The following is a 23473-nucleotide window of genomic DNA, read 5'->3' as shown; positions in this document are numbered from 1 at the left end:
ACCTGAGGAGATGCCTAGCAATGGTTGACCTGTCAACTGTCACCCGGGAAGAGGGCAGTATAACTGGATCAGTCATCACTGTGCTCATTATTGGATCAAGGAATTCATCTGGTGCATCGACGAATGTTTCCTCTTCCTGCTGTTGCAGGTCTGCAAAAGACTGATTGTCAGAGCATCAGTGTTACCTGTGGTCAAGAACAGCATCTTAAACAGTAGGCAATAGTCACGAACTAAGGCTCTGCTCAAAGACAACCTCATTTGGAGCTCTGATTCAGAGACACAAAGGAAAGACTTACTACAAACATTGATCTATACATCAACTTTGACACCTCGAAAAATCCCAACTAAAGTGAATCAAGCATGAGGGGTTGCTATTTTGAAATGCCATTAGCACCTGACACAAACAGTGGGTACATCTTAAACACCCCCCTTTTCTTCACAACACAGCTTACATTGCCTGCTTGATCCCTTGTATCCAGTTATAAAGTACTGATAAGTAAGACATTAATTTGTGGGGTAAAAAAAAATCGAAGCTGACTCCTGATGCAACTATAGCATGTTGTGGCTGGTAATACAGTTTTTCTAAAATGTCAATGAACCCTGTAGAAGGCCCCGTCATTCACCAGGTATTGCACCCTCCTGCTGTTTCTGTGCCACTGTTGCTCAGTGACAGTAAAGCCAAGGAATTACCCATGACATTGTGCTATTTATCCATTTACCAAGGCAGGAAAGTAGGAGTCAGTCTGTTTTCCACAACTGTTTATTTACATTGCTCATTTCAACACAAGCACCACCAGCCTGTTCTCTCTCCTTCCTAATCAACTTCCCTCATTACAGAAAATCAGCCCCAACATATTTTTTAATCAACTGGATCAGAGATGTTAGAGCAGGCACGACTTGAGCCCAATCTCCTAACTCAAACATTACCACTGTGCCACAGCAGCCCTAAAACGAGCCCTTAAATATTTTCTAATCAACCCTGTTCAGTTACGGTAATACACACTTAAGGAGCAGGCAGGATTTGAACCTGAATCTCCTGGCTCAGAGGTAGGGACACCAGCACTGTATCACAACAGCTCTAAAATCAGGCCTTAGATATATGCATCCAATAAGCATCAAGCTGTTCTTTTAGTTTTGCAGGATGTCCTGATTCCTTCTTAAAGGGACTATTGTTTACAACATTGCCATGACATACCTTTACTTTATCAGCCAGGTCACTGAATGCCATGATCATGTCGCCTGGCTTGTTGATCTTCTTCAGCACCCTCACAGTCTGTGCAAACAACATCGGGGAATAGGAGCGTCCATCCTTTGGCACAGTGGCACAGAAACTCTCTTTGACTCTGATATGGGAACACAGGGAGGAGTTTAGAATTAATAGTGAAGGCAGCTGATTATTGCTAAATATTTTACTTGACTTCATTCTTAAATATCAAGGATAGGGCAAGTAAGTTTATGTGCATTTGCATTCTTGCTCAGTAACTAAAAACAAAATTCAGATATGGAATGTTATGCTTTGCAAGTTTGTGCATTTAAACAATAGCAATCCCAACACAGGATCAAAATGGTAAAGGATACTCAACTTCAGTTCTGAGGCATTGCACTCAACTTGAAATATCAACAATATTTCTCTCCACTGCAAAATCTCCTCGTATTCCAGTACCTCCTGTGTTTTTATTTCAGATTTACAGCAGCTCGTGTATTTTGTTTATATTCTAATATGTTTGTTTAATGATACTCATTTGGCTCTGTTCTCACATATCTTTTACCAGCTGGTCACAGAGATAGGAAACTTCAGAGGCCATCAGTAGCTTGACTTTTAATTTCCTCTACATTATTTTCATATGCACTGGATATTCGCATGAATAGAAACCGTTGTTTATCCAATTTAAAGTAATCACTACTGTGATGATTTAAAAGCATGTTAAGATGGCATGCAAACCAACCTAACAATTGAAAGGGAATATACGCAGAGATTGAAAGGATTGGAGGCAAGAGAGGGAGCAAGTTATTTTGTTATATTTTCTACCATCGCAACTCCTAACTGCAGTAATAACTCTGATGTAGAGTTAACATTTCCAAGGATAAAGTGCCAGGCCACAGGTTATACATTTTGCAGCATTCTCAGCTCTTAGAATCCTCCTTACAGTCTTTTGTAATTAGGCATTAACCTGCCATATTCCAAGCCAGAGCAGGGTCTAGCAATTTGTTAAAAGTTGGAATTTGTATTTTGTTGAACTGTTGTCACTTACCCCAGGTTCAAATAGATGGTGCAAATGTCAGACACCAACTGTTGTGGCTTAAAGTCAAACTCACTGAAATCCTTCACCTTCAGGGCACCCATTTTAGGTCCAACTAAGTGCTGGAGAAAGTAGTTCAGCATTGAGATGATCCGCTCAGCAAGGATGGGGTGCACACACAATGCCTTGATTTCTGTTAGAGGGAATCATGATAGATAATTAAAATATTAGTCTTTTGCTAGCTTTCATATACAAGCATATTTCTTCCAAATTTCCCTCCTCTCCTGTTCATGGCAAACGTTGCTAGAGTAGATTTCCAAGGTACAGTGATAATGCAGCAGAACAATTCCCATATGGGCTATTATTTATCCTTTTGCCTAATTGCTGGCACATGGCTTAACTCATGACAAAGTCACAGCTGAGCTCAGATCTGTCTTCATTCAATGCCCAGGGTCAATGAACAGTGGCTTGGAACAAAATGATGTGTCAGAATTTCCCCGTTCCAACCCATGGCACATAGGCCAGCAGCAACATCCCATCTGCTGCCATGTTGAATTCAGCTAACTCAGCACAGTCTAACAATCAAATTTTGGGCTGTCTAGTTTGTGGACTTATTTTTGATTGGTAGGAGAACTAAGGATAAGGAGTTATGGGGAGTAAATAGAGTTGAGGTATAGATTAGCCACAACCAAACTGAAAGACAAAGCAAGTTTCAAAGGGCTGAATGGCCTCTTACTGATAATTGATTGTCTAGTAGGGCATAAACATAGTAGTTTAACATTGCACAAATATGGTTCTAAAAACTAAAGTGGCACAGCAGTAATGTGTAGCAGATTAGTAATGAGCCAGATCATGACTGATCCCAAAATGGGAACACGAACTTGCCTGAGCGGCAGTTACTTCAGAAAATGGAGTAAATTAACAGTACACTTTGGGCAAAAGCAGTGAATATTCTTCAGGAGACCATTATCTACAGTCCCACTTTACAATATATTGCAGAATTAAGGTTATTATTAAGCACTCGTGGAAAAATTATTTGCTGTCTTTAGTTCTGGAGCAGCCTTTATGTTCACTGCTTTCCTGGCAGAACATCTTTGCAATGCTTCTCTACTACAGAATAATGTTTCATAGCAAGCACTCTAATCCTTTTGCCTTCCTGCTTCCTATGCATTCAGTGGGAATCAGACATTAAGAGTAAGGATCAGCTTTATGAACATCAAATTAGAAGGTTTTGGTTATTGGCTCATCCAGCGTGCTCCATCATTCAACAAGATCATGGCTGATGTGATTGTGGCCTCAACTTTATTTTGCTGCCTACTCCCACACCTTCAATTCCTGATTAACAAGAGAATCAATCTATGGTGACTTAAAAATATTCATGGTCATCCCTACTCCATGATCAGGGGAGCAGAATTTTACTGATTCAGTCAGACAAAACATTTCTCCCTCATCTCCATCTTAAATGAGACCCTGGATTTTTAAACAACTATGCTCTGGTTCTAGTTTCTCCTACAAGGTGGAACATTCTTGGAATTGTCAACATAACTGATTGTTTACTGAAAATTAGGACATACCATTTAGGGCATCAAAAAGCAGCTATACAAATGGGAGAATTGAGACCATATGACCATAAGACATAGGAGCAGAAATTAAGCCATTCGTCCCATCGAGACTACTCCACCATTCAATCATGGCTGATAAGCTCCTCAACCCTATTCTCCTGCTTTCTTCCCATAACCTTTGATCCCCTTGATAATCAAGAACCTATCTATCTATCTCAGTCTTAAATGTATTCAATGACCTGGCCTTCACAGCCTTGTGTAGCAGTGAATTCTATAGATTCACCACTCTCGGGCTGAAGAAGTTTCTCCTTATCCCCATTCTAAAAAGGTGTTCCCTTTACTCTAAGGCTGTGCCCTCGGATCCTAGTTTCTCCTACCAACGGATGCATCTTTCCAACATCCACTCTGTCCAGGCCATTCAGTATTCTCTAAGTTTCCATTGGATCCCCCCCCTCATCCTTCTAAACGTCAATGAGTATAATCCCAGAGTCCTCAAACATTCCTCATACGTTAAGCTTTTCATTCTTGGGAACATTCTCGCAAACCTCCTCCGAACCCGCTCTCGGGCCAAAGATATAGGGCCCAAAACTGCACGCAGTACTCCAAATGTGGCCTGACCTGAGCCTTATAAAGCATCAGGAGTACATCCCTGCATTTATATTCAGACTTAATGGGGAAAATTCAGCAAGGTAGCACTTGGGGTGGGTGTGGGTGGTTGGGGGCTGAGGTGCTTGCATGTAGGGATGATATTGGTTCTTCAGGAGCACATTGATCTCAGACTTATGCTCCAATTGAGCAAGGTATCATACTGGGATCGCAGCTTCAAATAACCTGCTCTGATCTCAAGAGGCTTGAAATCCATCCAGTTACAGATTCTTGTTGTGGGCACGAATATGAACCCTGTTTCCTCTGAAACGAAAACAGATAACTTTCCTAAATTTACCTATTTATGCCCTTTATATTTTTTATAGCCTGAGACTTGCAGAAAAAGATGGGCAGATGCATGTTTCAACTAGCTGTCATGCTACACCAAAACACTTTTCTACAGCTTTTGGGAAGCATCACAACTTCAGCTTTTAGAAGGATGCATGATGGCATGAGTGAATAGATTGTAATTTAAAATTACGTAGTTCCCTGGGGCTTTTCAGCCATGCTAAATTTCATTGTTAAAATACTTGATTTGTACTCAGATCAGTATTTCAGCCATTTTTTCCCTAGCTAAATAGGCTTATATTTTAAAAATGCAAACAGAAATTGCTGGAAAAGCTCAGTGGGTCTGGCAGCATCTTAGAGTCAGAAACAGACCCTTCAGTCCAACTCATCTATGCCAACCAGATATCCAAAATCAATCTGGGCCCATTTGCCAGCATTCGGCCCACATCACTCTAAACACCTCCTATTCATGTACTCATCCAGATGCCTTTTAAATGTTGGAATGGTATCAGCCTCCACCACTTTCTCTGGCTGCTCATTCCACTCACGCACCACCCTGTGAAAAAGTTGCCCTTAGGTCCTTTTCAAATCATTCCCCTCTCACCTTAAACCTTTGCCCTCTAGCTTTATACTCCCTTACACTGGGGAAAATACCTTGGCTATTCACCCTAATCACCCCTCAGCCTCTGACTTTCCAGGGAAAACAGCCCCAGCCTGAATCAGCCTCTCTCTAGAGATCAACTCCTCCAACCCTGGCAACATCCTTGAAAATTTTTTCTGAACCCTGAAGTTTCACAACAACCTTCCTATTGCTGGGACACCAGAATTGAACGCATTATTCCAAAAGTGGCTTGACCAACATCCTGTACAGCCAAAACACAATCTCCCAACTCCTATACTCTACACGCTGATCAATAATGGCAAAATCCCAAAAGCCATCTTCACTCCACCTGCAACTCCACTTTCAAGGAACCGAGAACCTGCACTCTTTATTCAGCAACACTCCTGGACCTGAAGTGTATAACTTCGGCCCTGATTTGGCTTTCCAAAATGCAGCACCTCACATTCATCTAAGTTAAACTGAGAGAAATCAGAGTTAATGTTTCAGGTCCACGATCCCTCCTCAGAACTCAGTCACCAGACCTAAAACATTAACTCAGATTTCTCTCCACAGATGCTGCCAGATCTGCAGAGGTTTCACAGCAATTTCTGTTTTTGTTTCTGATTTCCAAATCTGCAGTTTTTATTATATATTTTAAAGTTAATTTGCCTTTAAATTTCGTAAAGTCTTAACCTACAGGAGGAAAGAATTCGACTCACCTTGCCCATGCTAGCTCGGTGAATGAACAAACTGGTTAATCTTTGTCTCCCATTCTTTCACCAGAAAACCTACAATTTCTTGGCCTCATTTCAAGCATTTACCAAATCGCCTTTTGAATGTTACTACTGAGTCTGCTACCACTGTTCTTTCAGAACATGCCTTCTAGACTGCAGCAATTTGCAAGATGTTGGTGAATTCAGCTTCATTACATCAAATTTTAATCTTGTTAATTGCTTAAAAACACAAGCTATATTTTACAACCCCTACAGGTTTATCAAGCACTCAGCCAGTAAACAACAGGAGATTCAAATCTGCCTGGTGTTTACAAAAACCCAAATGCCATAACCTTTCAAGCTCATGTCAAATCCCAAAGCTCCACTCCATTTGTTTTCTCTTCATTGCAAATGTACTGACCTGAAGTAAGGAATGCCAAAGTACCGATCGTTTCATTAGACATAATGTTATGAAAACGAGCCAGCTGCCCAAACATCTGAAGGTTGCCCTCCTTTTCCCTCCGAGCTTCGGGGGGCAAGTTATCCCAGTCACCTCTGTCCTTCTCAATCTGTTGGATTTTAATCTTGCTTAAATACTGCAAATTTTAACAAAAAAAAACCTTCAAGTAAGAAACTGCACTCACTTACAACACAACTTTCAAATTTAAAATGCTCATGGAGACAGAATCAAAACAGTATTAACCTTTAGTCTGTAATACCACTTTGCTGCAATTATCTTACTTGCTAATGATTCTTTTTTTAATAAGACCAATCAGATATGCAACTGTTTATCGCCACTTCAGTTGCCCCACTGGTTTAGTGGAGAAATATGCCATGTGGTGCGGTGCCAAACTTTACAAAGGGGAAAACAACACCTGTAAATCCATAATTTATGCTGTCAGACAATTTCAACTAAGGCACGTCTCCAGGCACCGTCACCACCCCCAACGTATCAAGACTAAGGAAGAAAGAGAAGAACAAAGTCAGCCTGCCCGAATCATTTGGGAATTTTAGCTGATAAATCCAGATGTGTGACTAGGCTCAAATATGATGCTCTCATCAATCCAACTGTCTGGTGCCACTCAATTAAGAATTGCTATTTTAGAGGGGATCCTTGGGAAATTGCATCCCAATAACGAGTTGAAAAGAGGAGGGGAGAAAGATGGAAAGTAATACAATGTTATTAAATTCCTAATTCTGCGTCTTGACTTTGTTTTCTCAATGTGAGGAGAGACAAGTGTGCACCAGACTGATGTTAAAACTGGAATAAAAGCACTAATCTACCTGGATAGCTTCATCCAACAGAAAGATGGCATCATTGATGAGCAAATTGAGAAATCGGAGAAAAAGAGGAGGGTTCATTGCTTCCAAATTGTCAAATGCATAGTCAGCTAAAGTCTGTAAAGTAAACACAAACAGGACAAATAATTCAAAGTGGCAAGTCTGATAACAACTTAGGCCATTGCATTACTAAAGTTGTTGAGAGAATTGCATGTTTAAAAAATGCTGAGATTGTAGATCTGAACTTCTAGGATGACTTTCACAACCACATAAAGGTGAATGCACCTATTTATTAAATTTAAATGAATAAAATCCAAAAGAACTGCAGATGCTGTAAATCAGGAACAAAAACAGAAGTCATTGGAAAAGCTCAGCAGTTCTGGCAGCATGTGTGAAGAAAAAAATCAGAGTTAACGTTTTGGGTCCAGTGACTCTTCCTCAGGATTGTCGGTAGCTGGGAAACTGTTGGTTTATAGCTCAAAATAAAGTGGCGGGAGGTGTTGAGTAGGGAGTAAACAATAAGATAAAGGATAGAGCCCGAACAGCAGTTAGATAGGCAAAGGAGTTGATAACATCCAGTCTCGGAGCGTGAATAGTTGTTAATGAGGGCTGTTAGTGACAAACAACAGATAGTGTGTAATGGCAGGCTGTGAGATAACAAGGGCTAGTGCATGGGGTAGGGGGTGGGACGTGGGAAGGTTTAGGTCCTAAAATTATTGAACTCGATGTTGAGGCAGAGGGCTGCAGGATCCCCATGCAGAAAATGAAGTGTCGTTCTTCCTGCTTGCATTGAGATTCACTGGAATGCTGCAGCGAGCTAGAGACACAAATGTTGGCCAGCGAACAGGGTAGTGTTTTAAAGTGACAAGCAACAGGTAGCTCAGAGTTCTTTTTGTGAGCAGAATGCAGACGTTCTGTAAAACGGTCACCCAGTCTACACTTCGTTTCCCCAATGTAGAGCAGACCACATTGTCAGCAGCAAATGCAGTAGACTAGATTCTGGGAAGTGCAGGTGAAGTGTTGCTTTACCTGGAAGTTATGTTTGGGCCCTTGGATAGTGTAGAGAGGGGTGGTAAATGGGCAGGTGCCGCACCTTTGCCGGTTGCAGGGGGAGGTGCGGTGGGCAGGTGCCGTTGGGGGTGAAGGAAGAGTGTGCTCAGGTGTCCTTGAGGGAATGTTCCCTGTGGAAGGGGAACTTATGTCTTTTTCAAGATGAGTGAAATTGGCGTTGGAGAATGCATTATCCAGGACAGACATGGCTCAGCTGCTTTTGGCACTCCAAAAGAATCAACAACATAAATTAGTTATGCTCATCATACTCAATCCAACATTGGCCTTGCATCCCATGATTAGAAAGAATTACCTGCTGCATGAACGTGACATTAAATCAATTTCCCCCACACTGGCCATATAGTCTCACACTTGGATACTAAACCAAGAGCATCAGGTCAAATTTCAGAGATAATGGGAACTGCAGATGCTGGAGAATTCCAAGATAATAAAATGTGAGGCTGGATGAACACAGCAGGCCAAGCAGCATCTCAGGAGCACAAAAGCTGACGTTTCGGGCCTAGACCCTTCATCAGAGAGGGGGATGGGGAGAGGGAACTGGAATAAATAGGGAGAGAGGGGGAGGCGGACCGAAGATGGAGAGTAAAGAAGATAGGTGGAGAGAGTGTAGGTGGGGAGGTAGGGAGGGGATAGGTCGGTCCAGGGAAGACGGACAGGTCAAGGAGGTGGGATGAGGTTAGTAGGTAGCTGGGGGTGCGGCTTGGGGTGGGAGGAAGGGATGGGTGAGAGGAAGAACCGGTTAGGGAGGCAGAGACAGGTTGGACTGGTTTTGGGATGCAGTGGGTGGGGGGGGGGGGGGGGGGGAGAGCTGGGCTGGTTGTGTGGTGCAGTGGGGGGAGGGGACGAACTGGGCTGGTTTAGGGATGCAGCAGGGGAAGGGGAGATTTTGAAACTGATGAAGTCCACATTGATACTATATGGCTGCAGGGTTCCCAGGCGGAATATGAGTTGCTGTTCCTGCAACCTTCGGGTGGCATCATTGTGGCACTGCAGGAGGCCCATGATGGACATGTCATCTAGAGAATGGGAGGGGGAGTGGAAATGGTTTGCGACTGGGAGGTGCAGTTGTTTGTTGCGAACTGAGCGGAGGTGTTCTGCAAAGCGGTCCCCAAGCCTCCACTTGGTTTCCCCAATGTAGAGGAAGCCGCACCGGGTACAGTGGATGCAGTATACCACATTGGCAGATGTGCAGGTGAACCTCTGCTTAATGTGGAATGTCATCTTGGGGCCTGGGATGGGGGTGAGGGAGGAGGTGTGGGGACAGGTGTAGCATTTCCTGCGGTTGCAGGGGAAGGTGCCGGGTGTGGTGGGGTTGGAGGGCAGTGTGGAGCAAACAAGGGAGTCACGGAGAGAGTGGTCTCTCCGGAAAGCTGACAGGGGAGGGGATGGAAAAATGGGAGATGTTCAAATTTCAAACTAGTTAGACAATGAGCCAAACCAAATTCCAAATTCAAATCAAACTTGACAGGTAGTTTTCTGTGTATGATCCACATATAACAGCCACTGCAAATGACTCGACAAGTGTTTTGCAACAGTATTGTGCTTTAAAACTTGCCACACACACTTCAATGTACAGATTGTGATCCAGGAAGCCAATCAGAAGATCCCCAGCTAGAAACAATACATGTAACTTCCATATCGTCTTCATTCTCTCTTCTTCCACTGACTTTATTTAAAAATGTTTGCTCTGACTGGATCACAAAATGTGAGCAAAGGTGATATAGCCTGTGTTGGGAAAGCTAAATATCATTAAATCAATTATTTAGTGTTCTGGGTAAAACTACACCTGATTTCGATCTTGACAGTAGAATAAAATCAAAGTAGAGCTTGTGGTGCAGAGTCTATAGCCATGCCTCTGAAACAGGTTCAGGTCAAATTTGCACCACAGTTGTTTCATAACATACCTCAAAAGGTGATTAACATATCCAAAAGTAAAGTAGTTCCTAAAACCTAGGGTATTATGACTAAATTAGTTCAAATAGATTAAATTAAAGAAGCATACTTAGTACATAATATGATGGGCTAAGAAAATAAATTTAAACATAATCAAAATAAACAGACCTTGATGCTTTGCCTGTAGTGATCATATCCCCACATATATTTCAGGATAGGGTACATGGGCCGCCTGTAGTTAAACTTCTGTTCAAACTGATGTGGGTCACCTAGAAGCAGATGAAACAAACAGTGATAATTTTCAGAATTAAAACTAGTCTCTCATTGTTTAGGAGTTAGCTGATTTCAGTTGATGTTGCCAGAGTGGGAACTTGACTTATAAAGGATATGGTACGATGAAAAAGGCAGATCTTTGCAACATCATCAGATCATCAGTGTTAGCACCTGCAGCAGTGGTAATGTGATGCTTATGCTGCTGCCTACTTATTGAAATTTCAGGCAGAGATGAGATTCCGCCCATCTTTTCTCATTATCCATAACTTAGCTTCATCCGTTCTGCAGACCAGAGTATCCAACTCTTCTAATCCTGGGCTTTTCTTTGATACCCAAGGTATTCAAAACTGCAAACACTCATGAAGAATTCAAACTTCATTCCTCCCTTGCCCTTCCACAGCTTGACCATGCAACCATATCTCCTACTGTTATCATTGAGTTTATATGGCACTCTAGATTTGCCTTCTCTATACCCTTGGCTACTTTATGAAGATGTGATTTTTTTTTCTGTTATTCTTTTTCACACCTGACAACCAACTTTCCTCGAATCTTTCTTTGTTACTCAATTCTCAGATAGAGAAAGGTTGAATAGGTTAGGGCTATTTTCTCTGAAGCAATCACAGGCTGAGGGGTGAACTTATAAAACTTCGTAAGGTCACGAGGGGACAGATAGGGTGAATAGCCAAGGTCTTTACCCCAGGTTAGGTGAGTCCAAAACTAGAGAGCATAGATTTAAAGTGAGAGGGGAAAGATTTAACAAGGGGCCTAAGGGACAACTTTTTCACACAGACGGTGGAGCAGGTATGACATGAACTGCCGGAGGAAATGATGGAGGCTGGAAGAACTACAATACACCCATCCAGATGCCTTTTAAATATGAATAAGGATTTAAGAGAGATAGAGGCCAAATGCTGGCAAATGGGACTAGATTAATTTAGGACATCTAGTCACCATGGAAAAATTGGACCGCCCGGTCTGTTTCCATGCTGTACATCTTTATGACTCAGTCTTGCAGGTTTGACTCTGCTCTTGGTCTTAATTGCTCTGTGCCCTCATGAGAAGATCTGAACAAATTTGTCCTTGGTTCTATTAATGCTTTTAATATAATCTGCCTGCCACTCTGCATTTCTGGTGATCCAATACCATTCACCAGCGAAAGCCACTCCAATGATCTTGCATGAAAATACTTTGTTCTTGCTCAGTAATTTCCCTGTCACAGTCTGTGTGCATAAAAATCAAATTTCATCCTGTCTGGGAAATCAACACAATCGATGGAAATATAACTTAATTCCAACAGCTTTGTGGGAAGGTTGTGTACTCTCTTAAAAAAGTAAGGGTTTTGTAATATTGTGCCTCTCTCAAAGTCAGGACATTCCAAATGTGCTTTGCAGCCAATGAAGTACTTGAATAGTCTAGTAAACATTACAATTCTCTAGCATTTATTCTGCTAGCTTTCAAATCTACCTGTAAATTCAATGTCCACAAAAACTTTGATAAGTGCTTCAGCAAGATAGTGTGCATGCTGATATGAGCTGAAGACTCGCTGCCGATGGAACATGCTGATCATTGGGTTCTGCACTTGCTCCATGTGAGGCATCACAGCCTCAAGGACCTCAGCCAGCTTTGCTCGCAAATGAGGGTTCTTCATCCTAAGACAGAATATAAGGAGGGAAGACATTTTTTAAAAAGCCTCTCTCATCAGGCCACAAACATATCCAGTTATTCAGACAGACTGCACAGACAAATTAAATTGAACAAAATCACACAAAATATTCAATTATTTGATGTTGTGTCTTCAATACACTGAATACAATAAATTGAAAAATATTTTAATTCAGTTGTCCCTTGTGCCTTGCTATAATATGTTCAACTCAGCTTAAGCTGTTACAAGCCTTTGGGATTTTAATACTTGTCTTACACCGTTCTCCCAACTTCAAAAGTGCAACCTTAAACTTAGCAGAAAATCTAGCAACAATATGAAGCAATACTGTAGATTAAAAGATCTTTGAGCAACTTGGATTGCTCTAAATTTTACTGCAGAGAACAACTTTTCTTGTACGATAATAAAATGTGAGGCTGGATGAACACAGCAGGCCAAGCAGCATCTCAGGAGCACAAAAGCTGACGTTTCGGGCCTAGACCCTTCATCAGAGAGGGGGATGGGGGGAGGGAACTGGAATAAATAGGGAGAGAGGGGGAGGCGGACCGAAGATGGAGAGCAAAGAAGATAGGTGGAGAGGGTGTAGGTGGGGAGGTAGGGAGGGGACAGGTCAGTCCAGGGAAGACGGACAGGTCAAGGAGGTGGGATGAGGTTAGTAGGTAGCTGGGGGTGCGGCTGGGGGTGGGAGGAAGAGATGGGTGAGAGGAAGAACCGGTTAGGGAGGCAGAGACAGGTTGGACTGGTTTTGGGATGCAGTGGGTGGGGGGGAAGAGCTGGGCTGGTTGTGTGGTGCAGTGGGGGGAGGGGATGAACTGGGCTGGTTTAGGGATGCAGTGGGGGAAGGGGAGATTTTGAAACTGGTGAAGTCCACATTGATACCATATGGCTGCAGGGTTCCCAGGCGGAATATGAGTTGCTGTTCCTGCAACCTTCGGGTGGCATCATTGTGGCAGTGCAGGAGGCCCATGATGGACATGTCATCAAGAGAATGGGAGGGGGAGTGGAAATGGTTTGCGACTGGGAGGTGCAGTTGTTTGTTGCGAACTGAGCGGAGGTGTTCTGCAAAGCGGTCCCCAAGCCTTTTCTTGTACGCTGTTTTTGCTTTTTTTTAGGAACATTGGTATAAATGGAGCATTAAAATTCATTTTTTGATTATTCTCCTCACTTAAAGCAGTCAATATGCAATGATATTACTTGTGCAGATACAATTATTGGCGCCAAAATTTATGCTGGCGAGCGAGTTTTGAGAAGATTTGTAGCTCAGGTTGAGTTTCTGGATGTGAGTATGCTCGCTGAGCTGGAAGGTTAGTTTTCAGACGTTTCGTCGCCATTCTAGGTAACATCATCAGTGAGCCTCCGGTGAAGCGCTGGTGTTATGTCCCGCTTTCTATTTATCTGTTTAGGTTTCCTTAGGTTGGTGATGTCATTTCTTGCATTGGTGATGTCATTTCCTGTTCTTTTTCTCAGAGGATGGTAGATTGGCTCCAAATCAACACATCCATCCTAGGACAAGCCAAACAGAGACATGCACGAGAATTCCTAGAAACATGGCATTCCAACCAGAACTCCATCAACAAACACATTGGCTCCAAATCAATCTACCATCCCTGAGAAAAAGAACAGGAAATGACATCAGCAAACCAAAGAAACCTAAACAGATAAATAGAAAGCGGAACATAACACCAGCGCTTCACTGGAGGCTCACTGATGATGTTACTAGAATGGCGACGAAACGTCTGAAAACTAACCTTCCAGCTCAGTGAGCAAACTCACATCCATTTATGCTGGCTTCTTGAATTCAGTGAGACTTTTACCAATAATTTCAAATTGATGTTTACATAACCCAGAAGATCATGCCTGCGTACACAATTCCAGTTCAATGACTTGATTTGTAATGCCAGTGTCCTCTAGTGCCTCAGACAGAAACAACACTGGTCTCAGCAGATCACTGAAAGTAAAGTGCCATCCTGGGGTTGACGTTTTGAGATGGGGGTTGGTAATTATCTCATTTTGTGTAACTGTAGCAAACAAATACACAGAAGAACATGAGTTATAGATTCAGAAACATATTTACAAGAATGCCTTTGGAGAGTGCTATGTGCTCAGCCAAAGACACTGGATTAAGGAAAATCTGCACCTATTTTAGGGTAATTATTACACAGCAACAAAATATTTAAATGCAAAATAATTTTTAAAAAATAAAATCCTCAAATATGAGTAGACAAGATTAGAGTTCTCATAACAACAACATAAAATCAAAATTTCAGTGAGTTCATGGAATTTATAGCAGAAATATAAACAATTGCTTCAAACAAATGGGTGTTCACTTTTCCATAATTCAGGTCACAGGTTTCTTCGCCCCCCTCTCCGCCACGCTCCCCCCCTCCCCACCCCATCTTTCATTGTCTTTAAGTTTTTGTTACGAGAATGTAACAGAGGTAACAAAGTGTAGAGCTGGATGAACACAGCAGGCCAAGCAGCATCTTAGGAGCACATTAAGGGTCGAGGCCCGAAACATCAGCTTTTGTGCTCCTAAGATGCTGCTTGGCCTGCTGTGTTCATCTAGGTCCACACTTTGTTATCTCGGATTCTCCAGCATCTGCAGTTCCCATTATCTCTGATACAAAACAGAGACAGCTTTACTGCTGAATCTCGAGTGGAAAACTACAGCTTCCTCTAGTGGAAAGGATCAGATCCTGCAACCTGATTTCTACTGCATACTGAATCTTAGTTATGGAGTCATAGCACGGAAATAGATTCTCCAGTCTAACTCGTCCGCACTGACCAGACATCCTAATCTGACCTCGTCCCATTTGCCTGCATTTGGCCCGTATCCGTCTAAACCCTTCCTATTTCATATACCAAACTGGATGCCTTTTAAATATTGTATTTGCAGCAGCTTCCACCACTTCCGCTAGAAACTCATTCCATACAGGCACCACCATCTGCAAGAAAAAGTTGCCCCTCTGGTCCTTTTTAAAATCTTTCCCCTCTCGCCTTAAAACTATGCTCTCTAGCTTTTTGTCTCTCCCACCCTAGGAAAAAAATATATTAGTCATGCACCTTATCTATGCCCCTCATGATTTTATAAACCTCTATAAGGTCATCCCTCAGCCTCAGACGCTCCAGGGAAAAAAAAATCCAGCCTATTCAACCTCTCCCTATATCTCAAACCCTCCAGTACTGGCAACATTCCGTAAATCCTATCTGGACCTTTTTTAACAACATCATAGAAGGGTGAGCAGAATTGTACGCAGTATTCCAAAAGTGGCCGCACCAATATCCTCTATATCTTTGTTTGCCAGCACTCCCTAGGATTCTACCATTAAGTGTATACATGCTGCCCTGGTTTGCCTTACCAAAATGGAACACCTCACCTTTATCTAAATTAAACTCCATCTGCCACTCATCAGTCCATCTGATGAAGTTCCAATCGTAATCCGAGATAATCTTCTTCATCGTCCAATATACCACCCATTTTGGTGCGAACTTACCAACCTATATTCACATCTAAAATCATTTAAATAAATGATAAAAAGCAGTGGTCGCAGCACCGATCCTCATGGCACACCACTGGTCAGAGGCCTCCAGGCAGGAAAACCCATACAGCCATCTACCGTTCTGCCTTCATTAAACTTCCTTGTCACTTCTTAAAAAACTTTTCAGCAAGGTGTTCGATAAGGTTCTTTACAATAGGCTATTGTACAAAATGCGGAGGAATGGAATTGTGGGAGATATAGCAGTTTGGATCAGAAATTGGCTTGCTGAAAGAAGACATAGGGTGGTAGTTGATGGGAAATGTTCATCTTGGAGACCAGTTACTAGTGGTGTACCACAAGGGTCCACTGCTGTTTGTCATTTTTATAAATGACCTGGATGAGGGCGTAGAAGGATGGGTTAGTAAATTTGCAGACGACACTAAGGTCGGTGGAGTTGTGGATAGTGACAAAAGATGCTGTAGGTTGCAGAGAGACATAGATAAGCTGCAGAGCTGGGCTGAGAGGTGGCAAATGGAGTTTAATGCAGACAAGTGTGAGGTGATGCACTTTGGTAGGAGTAACCGGAAGGCAAAGTACAGGGCTAATGGTAAGATTCTTGGTATTGTAGATGAGCAGAGAGATCTCAGTGTCCATGTACACAGATCCTTGAAAGTTGCCACCCAGGTTGACAGGGCTGTTAAGAAGGCATACGGTGTTTCAGCTTTTAGTAATAGAGGGATCGAGTTCCGGAACCAAGAGGTTATGGTGAAGCTGTACAAAACTCTGGTGCGGCCGCACTTGGAGTATTGTGTACAGTTCTGGTCACCGCATTATAAGAAGGATGTGGAAGCTTTGGAAAGGGTGCAGAGGAGATTTACTAGGATGTTGCCTGGTATGGAGGGAAGGTCTTACGAGGAAAGGCTGAGGGACTTGAGGCTGTTTTCATTAGAGACAAGAAGGTTGAGAGGTGACTTAATTGAAACATCTAAAATAATCAGAGGGTTAGATAGGCTGGATGGGGAGAGCCTTTTCCTAGGATGGTGACGGCGAGCACGAGGGGGCATAGCTTTAAATTGAGGGGTGAAAGATATAGGACAGATGTCAGAGGTAGTTTCTTTACTCAGAGAGTAGAAAGGGAATGGAACGCTTTGCCTGCAACGGTAGTAGATTCGCCAACTTTAGGTACATTTAAGTCGTCATTGGACAAGCATATGGACGTACATGGAATAGTGCAGGTTAGATGGGCTCGAGATCGGTATGACAGGTCGGCACAACATCAAGGGCCAAAGGGCCTGTACTGTACTGTAATGTTCTATGTAACTCAATCAGGTTAGTGAGACATGATTTCCCATGCATAAAGTCAGGATGACTACCCCTGAACATTCCTTTACTTTCCAAATGCATGTAAATACTGTCCCTCAAAATCCTCTCCAACAATTTAGCCACCACTGGTGTAAGGCTCACCAGCCTTTAGTTCTCTGGCTTTTCCTTACAGCCTTTCTTAAATAATGATACTATATTATCCAACCTCCAATTATACCACACCTCACCCATGGCTGTTGATGAAACAAGTATCTCAGCAAGGGGTCCAGCAATCTTTTTCCTAGATTCCCACAAAGTTCTGGGAAACACCTGATCAGGTCCCAGAAATTTACCTACTTATATTCATTTTAAGACCTCCAGCATCTCCTCTTCAGTGCTATGAACTCATTTCAAGACATCAATACTTACTTCCCGAAGTTCCCTGACTTCCAAATCCTTCTCCAGAGTAAATACTGATACAAAATATTCATTTAGCATCTCACCCATTTCCTGTGATTCCAGATATAAACTGCCACAGTGATTTTTAAGGGGTCCTATTCTTTCCCTAGTTCTTCTTTTGTCCTTAATATTTTTGAAGAACCTCTTTGAATTCTTCTTAACTCTATTTGCCAAAGTTATCTCATGTCCCCTTTTTACCCTCCTGGTTTCCTTCTTAAGTACACTCCTATTGTCCTTACACTTTTCTAGGGATTCACTCACTCCCAGCTATCTATATCTGACACATGCTTCCTTCACTTTCTTGGCCAGAGCTTCAATTTCTCTAATCATCCAGCATTCCCTACACCTACCAGCCTTGCCCTTCAGACTAACAGAAACATACTGTCTCTCAACTCTTGTTATCTCATTCTTAAAAGCCTGCCACTTCCTAACCTTTCAAAGAATCACAGAATGAAACAGCAAAGGAAATGATCATTTGCTAAACTGAGGTAGGGCTGCTAATTTGGTGAAGTTTTACAGTTAGTCCCAATCCCTTGCCCTTTCCCCAGACAGTACGTAACTCACACATAACTACACCAGCAGTATTTCTTAACTGATTTTCGAGGAGGTACAATTGAGCAATACAGGCTCTAAAAGGTTTCCATTAAAGTCTCGACGATATATGTAAATAATGCAAATTTGACAACTCGGGGAAAGCTTGAGCAAGAATCTAGATTGAGAACTGACCTCGGGTTTCAAAATGATCATCTATAGCAAAGCAGCTATTTTATTAATTAACCTTGCTCAAAAGGAACAGATAAGTTACAACATCAACCTTTCAACCAAAACCTAGATCTGAATCCAACATAGATCAATGGGATTTTCAATTAATTAATTTATGGAATGTGGATATCACTGACCATTTATTGACCATCCCTAATTGTCCAGAGTCTAATTAAAGCCAACCTAATTGCTGCAGGTCTGGAATCATAGACAGGCAAGACCAGGTAAGGCTGGCAGATTTCCCTTCCTGAAGGACATTAGCAAATCAGGTCAATTCAGGGAAAAACTGTCAACAGTTTCATGCTCATCATTAGATGCTTAATTTCAGGTTTTTATTGAGTTCAAGTTTCATCATCTTTCCTTGGTGGGATTCAAACCTGGGTCCCAGAATATTACCTAACTCTCTTAGTTCACAGTCTAACATTAATACCACTATGCCATCACTTCCCATGTTTAAGGCTTGAACTGTATCTTTAATTCAAGATAAAACTGAGTAATAAACAATGGTGTGTGACCAACAATCAGCTGTGATCTGGTGACTGTGGGATTTAGTGGGCTGGGCCAAGTCTTATTGAAACCCAAGTATAGTGAAGAGTGAGAGAGATGTTGCTGGGTGTGAAAAGAACAAGGAAACTATTCTGCAGCTTCACTGACACTATCTCCCAACTCTTCCTCCACTGCATCGATGACTGCACTGGCGCCACCTCATGCTCCCACAAGAAGCTCGAACAGTTCAATAACTTTACTAAAACCTTCCACTCCAACCTCAAGTTCACCTGGACCTTCTCTGCAACCTCTCACTCCTTCTTAGACCTCTCTGTCTCCATCTCTGGCGATCACTCAAAACTGATATCTATTTCAAGCCCACAGAAACCCACAGCTACTTGGACTACATCTCCTCTCACCCACCTTCTTACAAGAATGCGATCCCCTACTACCAATTCCTTTGCCTCTGCCGCATCTGCTCTCAAGATGAGGTGCTTCACTCCTGAACATCCCAGACGTCCTCATACTTCAAGGGCTGCAACTTCCCCACCTCAGCGGTCGAAAAAGCCCTCGACCGCACCTCTTGTATTTCCCTCACCTTAACCCTCATACCCTTCCCCGCAATAAAAACAAAGACAGTACTCCTGTACTCCTCACGTATCACCCCATCAACCGCCAGATTCAATGCATCATTCTCTGTCACTTCCGCCACCTACAATCGGACCCCACTACGAAGGATATATTTCCCTCCTCACCTTTATCTGCCTTCCAGAGGCACCGCTTTCTCCATGACTCCCTCGTCCGCTCCACACTCTCCACAAGCCTCACCACCCCCGACACCTTTCCCTGCAACTGCAGGAGGTGCTACCCAGGCCCCAAAAAAACCTACCACATCAAACAGATGTTCACCTGCATATCTGCTAATGTGGTCTATTGTATTCGCTGTTCCCGATGTGGCCTCCTCTACGTCGTTGAGACCAAGCAGAGGCTCGGAGACCACTTTACCGAGCACCTACACTCTGTTCGCAACAAACGACAACGCCTCCCAGTCGTGAACCACTTCAACTGCATCTCCCACTCCCTGAACGATATGTCCCTACTGGGCCTCCTCCAGTGTCACAACAATGCCACCTGGCAACTGGAAGAACAGCACCTCATATTCTGCCTTGAAAGCCTACAACCCAATGGTCTCAATGTGGACTTGACTATCTTCAAAATCTCCCACCCCCCGACCTCATCCCAAGGCCAGCACACCCCCAACCCCACCTCATTGACCTGTCCGTCTTCTCTCCCACCTACCCGCTCCTCCCACCTGATCGATCCCCACCACCACCTAGCTACACCCACTTTTACTAGCTTTCATCCCCGCCTCCTTGGCCTGTCTGTCTTTTCTCCCATCTATCCACTCCACTAGCTGCCTGCTATCACCGATCCCCCTCTCTATTTATTTGAGCCCCTTTCCCCTCCTGCATTTCTGGAGGGGTCCCAACCCGAAAGGTCAGCTTTCCTGTTCCACTAATGCTGCCTGGCCTGCTGTGTTCCTCCAGCTTCACATTGTGTTATCAAGGAATTTAATGGCTATACAAACAGTGCTAGATAGACCTGATTCTCCATTTGAAGGGACAAACCTTGTAGAAATTCAGAGACCAACAAGCTGTCAGTCAATGCCATGTTGTTCAAAATCTATTTGACAATACTCAGAACATTTGTGTGAAGCAACTTTCAAAAAGACAATGGAAGACTCGCACTGGTGTAATGAGAAGAGAACCTGTAGAAACACAGGAGAGATATGAGGCTTGAGTGCAGTTTAACAAACAGACATGGCATGTCATCTCTTCTTGAGTCAAATGATTTAGTCACTTACTAAGTGATGCTGAGTCAATGCTGATTTTAGTTTGTTACAGTAAATGTATTAAAACATGAAGTCTTTCATGTGATTCTTCTCCTCAGTCACTGGAAATTCAAATCTCTTTAATAGTTAGTGCGCTGCATGAGGGTTGTAACAAATGAAAGTCTTACATTTGGCCGATTTTTCAGTTTTAGGTAAAATGAATTGGGGCAGTCTCAGTCGAAGTCTGACTGGCTGAAGAGATCTACTGCAGAACTCTATAGCAAACCTGCATGAGTCTGCAAACAGACTGATGCAGACGATATATAAAAATGGCAAAGTAATGTCGTAGAAAGGGCTATTCTGAAGATGAAAGTATATTTTTGCATCAGAGTAGGGAGAATAACTCAGCATCTACCCATGCTAGAAGTTCTCGGAAACTGTTCGTTTATGATACTACTAAATGAGAAAGTACACTGTCAGCAATATAGAACATAGAAAAGTAGAAAAGTACAGCACAGTACAGGCCCTTTGGCCCACGATGTTGTGCCGTGGAATAATCCTAATCCAAAAATAAAGTAACCTAACCTAAATACCCCTCAATTCACTGCTGTCCATGTGCATGTCCAGCAGTCGCTTAAATGTCACTAATGACTCCGCTTCCACTACTACCACTGGTAAACTATTCCATGCGCTCACAACTCTCTGGGTGAAGAACCTCCCTCTGACGTCTCCTCTATACCTTACTCCTAACACCTTAAAACTATGACCCGTCGTGGCAGTCAATCCTGTTCTCAATTTTGACCAATATAACTCACATAAAAACTGCAGCAACCTCAAACACTGGGTGCGAGTGATAAAAGATTCACTAATGAATTCTGTCATGGAGTTTTTCAGTATTACCTCTCTACGTTACCCATGAACACAGTGACAAAGTGTAAAGGTTGTTCTAGGGAATCTCCTGCAGTTTCCAGAATGTCATCTGCAAATCTTCGTAGAAAGATGAAAAAATCTCCAAGATTGTCAGCAAAGAACTCTGTGATAAGGAAAGGAAATGAAATGAATCAAAAGGATCAGTACACAGTAATAGCTTGAAATTGGATTACGATTCAGTCAGTTAGACTGAGTTGAAGAGCCTTCTGCCAAATAGACCTCACCCTTCTAAGAGGCTAAACTTTAAAGCATTCCATTCCATTGTTAACACCCACCAGCATAAGAGGATGTGGATTTTAGTGGAACATTTCACATAGAAGATAAGAAACCTTGTTCATTTCTAATGTATAAACTAAACTTGTCACTAAAGATCACTGCAGCAGCCACTGCACCAAACAGCAAAATAAACCCCAGTGAACAGTTGGTCCTTCAGCATCAAACTCCAACTCACCCCTGTTGAAGCGCATTGTTTAGAGATGCATTGTAATGAAACTGAACCTGCAAACTTTAAAAAAAAACAAATAGAGGTTACAGGGTACACTGCAACTCAGACAAGACACATTTCAACACTGGAGTCAGGACAGATATTAACCATGAGCCTGTACTTCAAGGCAACATTAGGAAATTGAAAGGAACACGTAACCTCAGATGATTGCTAGGACATGGTGAATAATGAGCACAGGGCACTAAACCTTCATCACAGCTGCAAGATGCTGGCCCTATATCAAATGGCTGCGAAATGATCAATAGCTACTTTTAATATCAGATGAACCATTCTGGTAGTAAAATAAAATGAGAATATCATTTGTTTCTAAATAAAACATTTTTAGTTGACTTGTTGTGAAATTGCTCACAAATAAGGAAATGGGATTAGAAACATTAAAGAGAAAAAGATACAATAAAAAACAAAAATGTTTCTATGGAAGAGAGCAAAAATATGAAGAAATAGCCAAAAATGGGAAAAAAATGATAACAAAACAAAACAATTCAAGTGGAAACCTTACCAATACCACACCTCAACAGATAGATGATCAGACACTTCCTTTAGTAAGTCATACATTGACAGGTTATTTAACAATTATATAAAGATAAGCAACAAAATACAAATATTTCCACTGTATTGCACTTTCCAAAGGTCAACATATCCTTGAAATCATAGGAAAAGAACAAGGTCATTTGTCCTCAAGCCTGTTCCACCATTCAACTTGGCAATAATGTTTTGCACTTCCATAACGCCATATCATCCCAAAGCATTTTATAACTAATGAAGCACTTGTGAATCATAGTCATTGTTGTAATTTAGAAATTGCTGCAGTCAGGTTGTGCATTCACAGCAAGGTCCAACAAACAGAAATCTAATGACCACCAAATAATCTCTTTCAGGGATCCTTGCTTGAAGAATAAATATTGACCAGGATACTAATCTCGGCCCAAAATCCATGTACCTGCCTTCGTTCCATATTCCTCGATGGCATTACCTAACAAAAACTAATGGATCTGTCTTGAAAATTGCTATCGACACAGAATCTAAAGCGATCATCTTCAAGATTCACAAACTTCATGAAGGCATGCTAAATACCTGGAACATGAGAAAGCATGCAGTATTCCAAGTCCAGAAGTGGGAAGGTCACCTCCATGTATTCTGTCCCTCGATTGCCCAGAGAAAATTGCACCAGTATTGTTGTGGTGGAAATCTGCAAATTCATACAGTTCTGGAGCATCTGCGGCTCTGTGGCAGCTGCTTTCGTCGATAAATAAACTGTCATCAGCCGTTCAAATTGCTCACGTAGGTTTTCTGCAGCTGGACTGGAAGACTGCTGTGCCTCCCTCCAGGCAACTTGCAGTCGGTGTAGGCTTTGGTTCATCTTTATCATTTGATCGTGTAACCTGTGAAAGTGAAAAATACGGCTTTCTCATCAAAGGAAGAGGCAGGACATTGAAAGAGGGACTCCACAAAACCAAGATGTCAAGGGTGACCCTGTGTCAGCAGGGCAGCT

The 23473-nt window shown here is 42.4% G+C and overlaps 1 protein-coding gene across 1 annotated transcript in view; it reads right to left on the bottom strand.

Annotated features, from left to right (window-relative positions):
• ube4a (ubiquitination factor E4A (UFD2 homolog, yeast)) overlaps positions 1-23473 on the bottom strand; it is a 60357-nt gene that overhangs the window by 5868 nt on the left and 31016 nt on the right. Inside the window, exons 11-19 of the mRNA XM_059638909.1 lie at positions 23056-23363; positions 21447-21579; positions 12032-12216; positions 10463-10563; positions 7334-7447; positions 6471-6645; positions 2253-2433; positions 1196-1343; positions 3-160 (exon numbers count right to left, since the gene is read on the bottom strand). Coding sequence (XP_059494892.1) covers positions 3-160; positions 1196-1343; positions 2253-2433; positions 6471-6645; positions 7334-7447; positions 10463-10563; positions 12032-12216; positions 21447-21579; positions 23056-23363 — 1503 coding nt within the window. The remainder of the gene's footprint in view (positions 1-2; positions 161-1195; positions 1344-2252; positions 2434-6470; positions 6646-7333; positions 7448-10462; positions 10564-12031; positions 12217-21446; positions 21580-23055; positions 23364-23473) is intronic.

The sequence above is a fragment of the Stegostoma tigrinum genome, chromosome 32 (genome assembly GCF_030684315.1).
Source record: "Stegostoma tigrinum isolate sSteTig4 chromosome 32, sSteTig4.hap1, whole genome shotgun sequence".
Classification (NCBI taxonomy): domain Eukaryota; kingdom Metazoa; phylum Chordata; class Chondrichthyes; order Orectolobiformes; family Stegostomatidae; genus Stegostoma; species Stegostoma tigrinum.
Note: the sequence above shows the minus strand (reverse complement) of the source record. Positions and strands in the feature narration are given on the sequence as shown.